The sequence below is a fragment of the Benincasa hispida genome, unplaced genomic scaffold, assembly GCF_009727055.1.
Source record: "Benincasa hispida cultivar B227 unplaced genomic scaffold, ASM972705v1 Contig159, whole genome shotgun sequence".
NCBI classification, from domain to species: domain Eukaryota; kingdom Viridiplantae; phylum Streptophyta; class Magnoliopsida; order Cucurbitales; family Cucurbitaceae; genus Benincasa; species Benincasa hispida.
In genome coordinates, this window is record NW_024064153.1 from 1,259,431 (window position 1) to 1,272,360 (window position 12,930).

The 12,930-nt window shown below is 39.0% G+C and overlaps 1 protein-coding gene across 1 annotated transcript in view; it reads right to left on the reverse strand.

Annotated features, from left to right (window-relative positions):
• Nucleotides 1-1,929: 1,929 nt before the first annotated feature.
• The window catches only part of LOC120068949, a 45,555-nt gene continuing 34,554 nt past the window's right edge, over nucleotides 1,930-12,930 (reverse strand). Inside the window, exons 10-11 of the mRNA XM_039020588.1 lie at nucleotides 9,739-10,046; nucleotides 1,930-2,696 (exon numbers count right to left, since the gene is read on the reverse strand). Of these exons, the coding sequence (XP_038876516.1) occupies nucleotides 2,381-2,696; nucleotides 9,739-10,046 (624 nt within the window). The 3' untranslated portion in view covers nucleotides 1,930-2,380. The remainder of the gene's footprint in view (nucleotides 2,697-9,738; nucleotides 10,047-12,930) is intronic.

A 12,930-nucleotide genomic window follows, 5' to 3' on the forward strand; every position in this document is an offset into this window, starting at 1 on the left:
GAAAAAGCTCGAGGATAGTTACCTGTTTAGACTAAAGGAACACTATGATTGCTAGATGAAGAATCAGTCTTTACAAACTTCTAGAGTTCAATTTTCTCTCTACTAAATGGGATGGGAGTCAACACTATTAGCACTCAAAGTAGCATATCGATCAATAGTTTTATCTCTGGGTTTAATGCTCTTACAATTTAGCAAGGTCTTTTGGCAGCATACCAAGGTTTATTAGGCTAAATTGAAGCCTTATTGGGAATGCCTTCCACCACCATAGCAAGTCTCAACTAAGTTGATACTTTTCTCAACAGAGTTGGTACCTTTTTTGCCAAGCATAACATTCTGACAACTCTCTTCCCTCTAAACTTTAGAGAAAACTTCATTAATTGAGTTAAACTCATCATTGAGACTAGTGCAAATTTTATAAATTCGATCGTCCTTCACGATCCTTTTATAGTGTGCTTGATCTTTTGGCAATTCCCATCCACAATTATCAAAGAAACCAAGTCTCACCAAATTATGGCCGGTTTGTGAAAATATTGTGTAACCATATCCTCATCTTGTTGAATATCATCTAACTTGAGATTCATTGAAAGAACTTGTGATTGGTTGTTTAGATCAACATACATTTTGTTAAAATTGTGTCCCATAAGTCTTCATGGTAGAGTACACATACTGTTGGAACATATTTCTTTAGGCATGGAGTTGATCAACTAGGTTATAACAATGAAGTTTTTAGTATCCAACGTAATAATTAGCATATCAACCTTAGCATATCCCTTTTGTCTAGTAAGATATCTAATCTTTCTTTATCCACGAATATACATTTGGACATTTTGGGACCTGTGAAGAAAATTGTTCCCATTAAGTCGAATCGTAGTAATTTTGACATTCAAACAATTACGATTATATTGCACACCAGAAGGAGGAAAAAAAAACCCTCCAAAATGAAGATGTTAAGAGCCCGAACGAAATAATATAAAAAAATCTCTATAAAGAATTTTATGTACTAGTTAAAGGACGTGAACTAAAGGTTGAAGTTGATCAAGCAACTGATCGACAATCGAGGCAAGCAGACATCCCGAAATCCCAATCAACGGTGATAGAGATGGTCACGAACGATAAGGGTGGCGGATCGCTTGCCTTGTCTCCATCATTAAATGGGTCTATAAGGTATCGTCAAGAGGGAGCCTTTTAGTTCCATATACTACTTTATTTGGTGACAATTGGAGAATTGTGTTGTAATCACCGGGAGTTTTCTCTCATTTCATTAATCAATTAACTTAGTCAAGCAAACGAAAAAAAATCGTTAAAATAAACTAGTAAAAATTATCACCAAAATTGTACCCAAATATTGATCATATTGATATAGAATAATCTCAATAGTCAATATCAAGATACATAGAAGAACAATCTCAAGTCATATTATACAGTGAGTAATCTCAAAATATAGAGCAAAATCATTTTTGGTCATACAATACATGGAATAAACTCAAAGACATATAGCAAAATCATTTTCGATATGAGACATGCATACAATCTCCGGTAATACATTGAATAATCTCAAGACAAATGACAAAACAAAAACACTGGTCATAAACACGTACATACAAACCTGCCTCAAAAGGGCTAAGCACTCCAATACCCAACTCAAAGCCAAAACTTGTGAGTAAGCTTGAGTGGACTTAAAGATCTCTCATTCTATCATACATGCACAAAACACATTCAAATATGTATAGAAAAATCACCAAGAGCACACAATCTTGTGGTTGAAACAATTTCCACGTAAATCTAAATAATAAATAATCATGAAATTGCAACACTTCCGAAATTGATAATGAAGTCCAACATCACAGATAAATCATAAATCTCTCAAAATTTCATGATATACTTGATGGGCTAGCTGGAAAAAAAAAAGTAACATATGTGAGATTGGAATTCAAACAGACCTCTTAGAATAATATACCTTCAAATCCATGCATGCTGATGTTAGCTCTTACAATTATCAAAATACTAGAGCTTTTTCTTTTTCCATTTTTATTCATTCAAATGGTGTAGAGGTCCTGATCAATTTTCTATTTTCTTGATTATTTACACGTCTGTCGGAATAAATACAGCGAATGCTTTACAAAACTATATGAACTGCAGTTGTATTTTAAATATATGTATGCATTAACTGCAGCATTTTCAATATAGATACAGGAAATGAGCTGAGCCACTGCGAGCAGCAATGCCGATGTAAAGCCATCTTCATTTTGGACCATAATTTGCAGGGTTTCATAGGGGTGTTTCTTCCTTAGTACCCTGTGAAACTCTCTGGCCATTTACACTCCCAAAACGTGCAGCTTCGCAAAGAATGATTAGATGCTCGATTGATACAATCAATCTTCTACTCACGGATCGTCCTTCTCAAATTCTTCTTCTCCATGGGATTTCTGGGGAAGAAAATACAAGCGACCAACAAAGCAAATGCAAAACCAGCCACCCCACTCAATGGTTGGTGTGGGTCGATACCCATAATCCAAACAGGATGATGCGTAGGGATGGGCTTATAGCTTATGAATCCACCCTTCTGAGAAATAAAACTAGATGCCATTATACCTGCACGTAAGCCAATAGGAATCGACAGGCAGCCTTCCCTCCTTTGGCGGGCACCTGCCAAACCCAAGGACAACACCCATAAAATCGGTATCGCTTGCAGGGACCTGAAACCCGACATTTATCTCAGTTATTTGAATTTCATAAGGCAACCTGAGGCTGCATTGACAAGCAGAGGCTCTTCCAAAGTAAACTATAGATAGCAGTTACATGAAAAATAGAACCTTCAACTGTGACACATGAGATAAAGATCCGAAGTGCAAATCAAACTTTGCTAAGAACTATATCAGGAAGCAGTCAAGTAGTAGAACTCTAAATCAGAGCACATATGAAACTCCCAAACACATAACTTGCCTCCATTATGAGGGCTTTTTTTTTTTTGGGGTGGGGGGGGGGGTAAAAATCAATTTTGATCCTAGACTTTTAGAAGAAATGTTTTCATCCCTATACTTTAAGATTGGTGTTGAAAATAGGACTTTTAACCTAGGGGCATTTATGTAATTGTGTAAGATCCCTAGGGTTTCCTACTGTCTATTTATACAATGTGTCCCCGTGTATTCAGTGTATGAATTTTAAAAACAAATAAGAAAAGTCTTTATATCGTGGTTTTGCTCCCTGCACTAAGGTTTCCACGTAATCTTGTTGTTCTTCTCTTCCCTATTCTTTATTTTTAACATGGTATCAGAGCGCGTTGACGAAACCCTAGCTGTTATGGAAGAGAATCAACCTCAATCCTCTTCTGCTGAAGGGTCTTCGAGTTTTTACATGAAAACGGCAATCCAAGCAGCTGTAAAGGAATGTTTTCAGGATGCCCTACCGGAATTAATTTTTGCTGTCCAGTTGCAATCCTTGGAAAATCGCCTCAGCCGATAGGATATCACCATGCAGAAATGAGTCGAAATCCGGTCACAATCGGAGCTAGAGCCGACTGCGAAGAACCAACGATTCACGATCAGAGCTATCACGGTCATGGCAGAGTCGACAGCCTCGAACGTGAAGGGAAGGCTGGTCGCGAGGAGATGTTGACCTTCGATCGGAGCTATCAGGGCAGAATAGGTAGAATCCGAGGCGAGTAGAGGCATCGAACTGATCTGATTAGAGTTGGTACCGGTCTGGAGCAAACCGGGCCGGTCCGGGTTGAACCAAGGCAGACCAGCGATGAACAGAACCAGACCCAGTTTTTTTATTTTAGCTCCGACCTGAGATTCGCCCGACCCGAGAGTTCTTCAACCCAGTTTTTTGCACCAGTCGATCCCCTTTCAACCAATCCAGCCCGACCCGGTGATCCGGTTTCTTTCACAACCCGACCCGATGGTCTTTCCACATCCAACAGCCGAGGTCTTGAGCAGCCCGAGCGACCAGCACCTGTTCCAATCAATTGTAGTTCAACTCGTTACCCAAACAATGTGAGACAACGGTTCGCTTACCTACAACAGCAGATTTCTGATTTGGATATGATGTTTGGTGCAAATCCTCAACCGGTTTATTCAGAAAATTCGGTAAACTCATTACCAATTGTGCCTAACGTTTCCTACTTATCTGGTTCGATGGGTAATTCTGCAAGATTTATCATTGGGGAAAAATTAAATGGCCAGAACTATTTCTCCTGGTCTCAATCAATCCGAATGGCCTTGGAAGGGCATCACAAGTTTGGATATTTAACAGGGGAAATTCCAAAGTCGGCTCAGGTGATCCACAAGAACAAATTTGGAAAGGAGAAGATTCGTTGTTACGATCTGTTTTGGTGAACAGTATGGAACCCCAGATAGGAAGACCGCTATTATATGCTGCAACAACCAAGGATATCTGGGAGGCGGCGCAAGATCTATATTCTAAAAGACAAAATGCCTCTTGGCTATATACACTTCATAAACAGGTCCATGAATCCAAATAAGAGTCCATGGATGCTACCTCTTATTTTAACAAACTGTTAATGTTGTGGCAGGAAATGGACTTGTGTAGAGAGATTGTCTGGAATTGTCCACAGGATGGGGCCTAATATTTGAAGATTGAGGAAGCAGATCGTGTTTATGTGTTTTTAGCTGGATTAAATCCAAAGTTTGATGGTGTTCATAGTCAGATCTTGGGCCGGATCTTGGGCCAGCGCCCGATTCCTTCCCTTCGAGAAGTTTGTTTTGAAATACGGTTGGAAGAAGATCGGTCGTGTGCCATTAATAATACCACTTCCACTACTGATGCAGCCGCCTTCGTCACCAAGCCGTCCGGTACTGATGGTGATAAGAAACCTCCTCCTGTTTGTGAACATTGTAAGAAGCTTTGGCATACGAAGATCAATGTTGGAAATTACACAGGAAACCCCCAAATAGCAGGCGACGACAGTCTCATGACAAATCTAATACTAGTCGTGCCCTGGTAAGTGATTCAGTAGATGAACATCAGAAGCAATCTTCTAATGACGGTAAACACAGCTCGAGTATAGTTAGGGTGAGTGCAATTGCACAGTCAGGTAATTTTCCTTCTTTTGGCCTAATTAGTATAAATGGTAAGAAACCATGGATTGTGGAATCAGGGGCTACTTGATCACCTTACGAGTTCCTCAGAGTTATTTTATGTAATATAATCCAAGTGCTGGTAATGAGCGTATTCGAATTGCAGACGGGTCTTTTGCCCCTGTTGCAGGAAAGGGCAATATCTCTCCATTTAATGGTTTAATCCTACGTGATACTTTACATGTGCCTAAAATATCGTATAATTTGTTATCTGTCAGTAAAATAACAAGAGATTTGAAGTGTAAAGCGATTTTCTCACCAGATTCAGTTTTATTTCAGGATCTGAAATCGGGGATGACGATTGGCACTACCCGGCACGATAGGAGACTATACTTCCTTTCTGACGAAGTTTCCTCTAGGAATGATCACCAATCTGGGTTTATGTCTTTAAATTTCTCTGTTTCTGAACATGATGTTATGTTATGGCATTTTCGCTTAGGACATCCGAATTTTCAATATATGAAATATTTATTTCCTCATTTATTTCGTAATGCTAGTACTTGTTCTTTTAATTGTGATGTATGTATTCATGCCAAGTAACATCGTGTTTCTTTCCGTTCTCAACCTTACAAACCCTCGAGTCCTTTTTCTCTTGTTCATAGTGATGTATGGGGTCCCTCACCGGTCACTACTTCCACGGGAAAACGGTGGTTTGTCACGTTTATAGATGATCACACCCGTCTCACCTTGGTTTTCCTTCTCACTGATAAATCTGAAGTGTCCTCTATTTTCCAACAGCTTTACACAACTGTCGAAACTCAATTTAAAACAAAGATTGGGATTTTACGAAGTGATAGTGGGCGAGAATTTTTTAATGCCTCCTTCAGAGAATTTCTTGATTCTAAAGCTGTCCACCAGAGCTTGTGTGCTTACACTCCGCAAAAAAATTAAGTAGCTGAGCGTAAAAATCGGCATCTGGTTGAAGTATCCCGATATCTTATGTTATCCGCCACCCTTCCGTCGTACCTCTGGGGAGATGCAGTTCTTACTGCTGCTCACCTCATTAATCGGATGCCCTCTCGTATTCTTAATCTTCATACTCCTTTAAAATTGTTTAAAGAGTCCTTTCCTACTACTCGGTTGATTTCTGATGTTTCTCTTCGGGTTTTTGGTTGTGTTGCTTTTGTTCACTCCCATGGTCCAAATCGCACGAAAATTACTCCTCGTGCTCAGAAGTGTATGTTTGTTGGATATCCACTCCATCAAAGTGGATATAAGTGCTATCACCCATCATCTCGAAAATATTATGTCTCTATGGATGTCACCTTTCTCGAGGATCAATTGTTTTTCCCTATTAGTTATCTTCAGGGGGAGAACATAAATAAAGAGACTAACTGGTCATCTTATGCTATTCCTTTAGAGTCAGCGTCCATTCAAACCTTGTCTAAACCTAGTCCTGAGCATGATAGTTTGGTCCTTCCTACCAATCAAGTTCCTTGGAAAACGTACTACAGGAAGAATCTCAAGAAGAAAGCAGTGTCGCCTATTGAACCAGAACTGCCGGCTCTAGTGCAGGAGTCAGACCCATCATTAGGTCCAGGTATGTATATTCCTAATGATGTTGATTTATGTATGGAGAATGATGAAGCAGGCACGACAAGGGAGAAGGGAGCAGTAATACTAAAAGAGTGATAGAAAGGGAAACTGCAGAGGATGAAATGATTGAAGTTGCAGAGGATGAAATGGAAGATACTACTGAAGTTTCTGATACACAGATAGTAAATCATGGTGAGAAGCCTGAAGAGGTGAAAGAACATGATGTATCACTTGATCTTCCTATAGCCTTGAGGAAAGGTACCCGTTCATGTATTAAATACCCTATGCATAGTTACATGACGTATAGTAATCTGACATCCAAGTTCAAGGCTTTTACTACTAGCTTGGACATTGAGGTGGTTCCAGATAACATAAGTGTTGCTATGAAAAAACCAGAATGGCGGTCTGCTGTTATGGAAGAAATAAGAGCTCTAGAAAAGAACAAAACCTGGAAACCGGTGACTTTGCCTGAAGGGCACAAAATAGTGGGATGTAAATGGGTGTTCACTATAAAGTACAAGTCAGATGGGACGATTGACTGGTACAAGGCTAGACTCGTTGCAAGAGGCTTTACCCAAACATATAGAGTAGATTATTCTGAGATGTTTTCACCTGTGGCTAAACTTAACACGATCCGAGTGCTTCTGTCAATAGCTGTGAATAAAGATTGGCCCCTACACCAACTTGATGTTAAAAATGCGTTTTTGAACGGGGAACTTGAGGAGGAAGTCTATATGAGTCTCTCTCCCGAGTTCGAGAGTCAATTTAAAAATAGTGTGTAGATTGAGGAATTCACTATACGGATTGAAACAGTCTCCAAGGGCCTGGTTTGACAGGTTCACGACATTTGTGAAAGCACAGGGGTATGTTCAAGGACATTCTGATCACACTTTTTATAAAAAGATCAACATCAGGGAAGATAGTCGTTCTTATTGTCTATGTTGATGACATTGTTTTATCTGGGGATGATGATGTAGAGGTCACAAGACTAAAAACAGAGATGGCCAGAGAGTTTGAAATTAAAGACCTCGGGAAGCTAAGATACTTTCGGGGAATGGAAGTGACTCGCTCAAAAGAGGGTATATCAGTTTCTCAACGAAAATATACTCTGCACTTGCAAAAAGAAACAGGTATGACCGGGTGTAAACCTGTTGACACGCCAGTAGAATACAATGCGAAACTCAATGATAAGAATGATATAATTCCTGTTAATAAAGAAAGGTATCAGTGGTTAGTTGGGAAGTTGATATACTTGTCTCACAGAAGACCAGATATTTCTTATGTAGTAAGTGTTGTGAGTCAGTTCATGCAAGCTCCTTGTGAGGATCATATGATAGCAGTTGAACGTATTCTTCGGTATCTGAAATGAACTCCTGGTAAAGGCCTAATGTTCAGGAAAACCGATAAACGATCTGTTGAAGCTTACACTGAATCTGACTGGGCAGGGTCTGTTGTTGATAGAAGATCTATGTCTGGGTATTGTATGTTGGTCTGGGGAAATCTAGTCACCTGGAGAAGTAAAAAACAAGGAGTTGTTGCTAGAAGTAGTGCTGAGGCTGAGTATTGGGCCATGAGTCTAGGGATTTGTGAAGAAACCTAGTTGAAGAAAGTATTATCAGATCTCCAGCAAGATAATGAGCTTCCAATGAAATTGTTTTGTGATAATAAAACTGTCATCAGTATTGCAAACAACCCAGTTCAACATGACAGAACTAAACACGTGGAGATAGACAAACACTACATTAAGGAGAGGTTGGACAGTGGAAACATATGCATCCCCTATATTCCTTCAAACCAACAAGTTGCTGATGTACTTACAAAAGGGTTATTGAGACAAAATTTTAATTATTGTGTAAGCAAGTTGGGGCTTGTTGATATCTATACTCCAACTTGAGGGGGAGCGTTGAAATAGGGCTTTTAACTTAGAGGCATTTATGTAATTGTGTAAAACTCCTAGAGTTTCCTACTGTCTATTTATATAGTGTGTCCCTGTGTATTCAGTGTATGAGTTTTAAAAACAAATAAGAAAAGTATTTATATCGTGGTTTTTCTCCCTGCACTAGGGTTTCCACATAATCTTGTTGTTCTTCTCTTCCCTATTCTTTATTTTTAACAATTGGTAACAATGCAGTCCTTCCATTAAAATTTCTGTCAACTTGCTGTCTTCTTTCTTTACAAGGGATTTTTTTCTTCTTTCTCTCTCTCTCTCCTTTTTTTTTTTTTTTTTTCCTTCATTAACAATTTGTCTCGAACTAGCTTCGACCACCGATGAAAACCAAGATTGGGAGAGTATTAACAAATTTTCTTGCCTAAGTTATGGTTTCAAGTGACAGTGAAATCATGTCTCCCTAACGATTTGCAAACATCAGAGACAACAGCGAGAAGCAGAATTTGATTAGAAAGGGTCTAAGAACCAGGCAAGTGGGTGGTCCTCGGAAATCTCCTTAATGGGCTGCAATACACTCTCCAGTATTTTAAATGGCTTCTCAGTCGTGGCAGTGAAAGCCGAAACCCTGAGAGAAATGGCACTAACTCCCACCAGCAGCAGAGTTTCACCTTATTTCATCGTCGTATTTCTAATCTAAAAAATTGAAGCTCCAACAAAGTGTAATTTCATAAATAAGTACAAATTTACAGAGTTGGGCTTCTGAGATTTGATCAGAATTCTGTGAAGAAATTGAAGGGTCCAAATGCCCCTGCAGATTTTGCTCAGTTGGTTTGAAAAGAGTTGGTGGAAATGGGTTTTGTTTTCCCTTTGATTACAAACTCTGCCAACCAAATAAAAACTCATGGATAAAAGTGAATTTCTGAAGCTTATGAACCAAATGAAAACTAATTTCATAACTCACATAAAAGTAACATCTTGAAACTTAGAGACTAAATGGAAATCATACTCAAAAGTCAAAACTAACTGGTTTTGAATTCCTTCAAACCTATTAAGAAAATTTCCGTTTTTTGGTAATAGGACAAAAAAAGGAATGTTAACATTTCTAAATAAAAAAGACAGCATGAAAATAATTTAGAAAGAAAACCAACATAAAACAGAACCAACCAACCAAGATAGGACGGGAGGAAATATTATCAAACAATAAATATATGTTACCTCTGTAATATCGCGAAAGCGAGCCCTGAAATGATAATAGCTGGGTAGTATCCAAGATCCAAAGCAATTTCTTCAGTTAACCATGACCTAAAGAGCAATTCTTCTACAGATGTAACAATTATTGATGATATAATTCCAACACTAACCAGCAACAGACTTCCCCCAAACACCTTCAACCAAGAAACCAAGTTTCCCAAAGTTGGAATAACTGGCCATGAAATAGTTGTATAGCCAAGAAACCCGTTCACGAATTGTATTCCCAACAAAACCGCAACTCCTCCAAGGAAGGCCATAATAAAATCATAAAACTGCAGGCACGGAGCCAAGTATTATTAGTGGTGACCGAAAACTAGAGTTTTTTAAGAAAGAATAATTTTTCGTATCTTCAATAAAAAGGCTGTTGGCTCGAATCTCAAACCCCAACATGTTGGACTTAAAAGAACAAAAGATAATATCCAATCTAAATGAAGATAAAATACTCTTCTACATAGTGACTTGGAAGAAGAAATTTATATTGGGATTCCACCTGGATACGGCAAACAGGAAACTTTGGCTTGCAAATTAAAAAAAAAAAAAAAAAAAAAGTTGAATGGATTAAAGCTGATGAAAAATAGAGTAGGAAAAAGAAAATAGCACACCAAGAATTTATGTGGAAAACCCTAATCAGGGAGAAAAACCACGAGATAAGGGAATTATTATTAGAAAACTGATACAAAGGAATACAGTAGACCAACAGCTTAAATAGAGAACAAGGAAACCCTAGGGTACAATGAAAAAGACAAAATTGCCCCTAGAGCGCAAAACCCTAATTTCAACACTCCCCCTCAAGTTGAGGCATAGATGTCAATAAGTCCCAACTTGCTCACACATGCGTCAAACAACTGTCTAGGAAGCCCCTTTGTAAGGACATTTGCAATTTATTGATTGGAGGGAATATAAGGAACACAAATGTTGCCACTATCGAGTCTTTCCTTGATAAAGTGTTGGTCAATCTCCACATGCTTTGTTCTGTCATGTTGAATAGGGTTGTTTGCCATGTTTATGGCTGCTTTATTATCACAGTAGAGTTTCATTGGACTGGTATGCTCTTGATCAAGGTCTTTCAAGACTTTTTCAAGTTAGATCTCTTCACAGATTCCCAGACTCATGGCCCTGGATTCTGCCTCAGCACTGCTTCTGGCAATACCACCTTGCTTTTTGCTTCTCCATGTAACAAGATTGCCCCACACAAAGGTACAATATCCTGATGTTGATTTTCTGTCTACTACAGATTCTGCCCAATCAGAATTATTATAGGACAAGTAACTCTGCAACGGATATTTAGTACATTATCTCGTACCTTTCCTTAGGGCAATCGAAAGATCAAGGGATTCATCTCTATCTCTATTTTCTTCTGACATACTGCATTCTCCCTCCGATTCTGTTATTTTCCCACTCTTCAACATTTTTTCCAGCAGGAATAAGAGAAACTTCTTTTCCAGGTTCTACCATGTCCTCAAGAGTCACACTCATCTGTCTGTGCACCATCATCAACCTCAATCACATCCTTGCTGGCATTATCTTCCCTACTTTTGCTCTCATCATTTTCAACACAAGCATCAGTGTTATCACATTTATTATCATGATCAGGGATAGGACTACTAGTACCTGAAACTGATCTCTGTTCAGACTCATGAATTGGAGCCAGAGAGATAACAGGTGGCGCTATTTCCTTCCTGAGATTCTTTCTATAGTATGTGATCCAAGGGACTTGTTTGGTTGGGAGGATAGGTGCGTTGGTACTGACACTGACATCAAGAATGGGTTCAGGTTCAGATAAGGCAGAAAGGCTGGGACCCCAATTGGTTTCTTCACTAGAATGCTCCCCCTGAAGAGAACCATTGGGAAAGAATGGATGATCTTCGAAGAAGGTTACATCCATAGAGACAAATTATTTTCTGGAAGGAGGGTGATAACACTTGTACCCACGCTGATGTAGAGGGTACCCTACAAAAACGCATTTTTGTGCCCGAGGGGTAAACTTGGTAAATAGTTAGATCCGTATGTATGGACGAACACCACACAACCAAAGACACGAAGGGGTATATCAGAAAGAAATCTGGAGTTTGGGTAAGACTCTTTGAAGAAATCTAATGGGGTTTGGAATTTTAGGACCCAGGATGGCATGCGGTTTATTAAATGGGCTGTTGTCAAGATAGCATCACCCCACAAATAAGAGGGAAGAGAGGTTGACAACATAAGAGAGCGGACAACTTCAACCAGGTGACGGTTTTTCCGTTCAACCACTCCATTTTGTTGGGAGTGTACGCACAGGAACTCTGATGGACAACACCTTTGGAGATAAGGAATTCACGTAAGGTGTTACTAAGGTATTCTCGACCATTATCACTCTTGAGAATAGCGATTTTAGTGTTGAACTGGGTTTCTATAGAATTGTAAAATTGTTGGAAAACTGAAGTGACTTCTGATTTATCTGTCAGAAGAAAAATCCAGGTTAGACGAGTATGATCGTCAATAAAAGTTACAAACCAACGCTTCCCAGTTATGGTAGTGACTGGTAAAGGACCCCAGACATCGTTATGGAATAGAGTAAACGGTTTAAAGGACTTATAGGGCTGAGAAGAGAAAGAAACATGAGGATGTTTTGCCTGGACACACACATCACATTTCAATTTAGAAATATTAATGTTGCGAAAAAGATGAGGAAACAAATAGTTCATATACTGGAAATTAGGATGGCCAAGACGATAATGCCACAACATATGATCAGTTTCAGAAATGGAAAAATGAGAAGAAAACAAACTAGTCCTATCACATATCCTAAAGGTGATAATGCCACAACATATAATCAGTTTCAATAAGGAAATAGAGTCCCCTATCATGCCGGGCAGTGCTAGATCTGCCCGATTTGGATTTGCACGTCAGATCCTGAAAAACAACATCATCAGGTGAGAAACTAACACGACACTTCAAATCTCTTGTTAGTTTACTAATAGATAACAGATTGTAAGACACTTTTTGGCACATGCAACACATCTTGGAGTATTAAACCGGCAAAGGATGACACCCGTCTTTTCCATCAACAGGAGCAAAGGACCCATCTGCAATTTTGATTCTTTCATTTCCAACACCAGGTTTGATAAGATAAAAATTGGTCAAAAGAACCAGTGAGGTGATCTGTGGCTCCTGAGT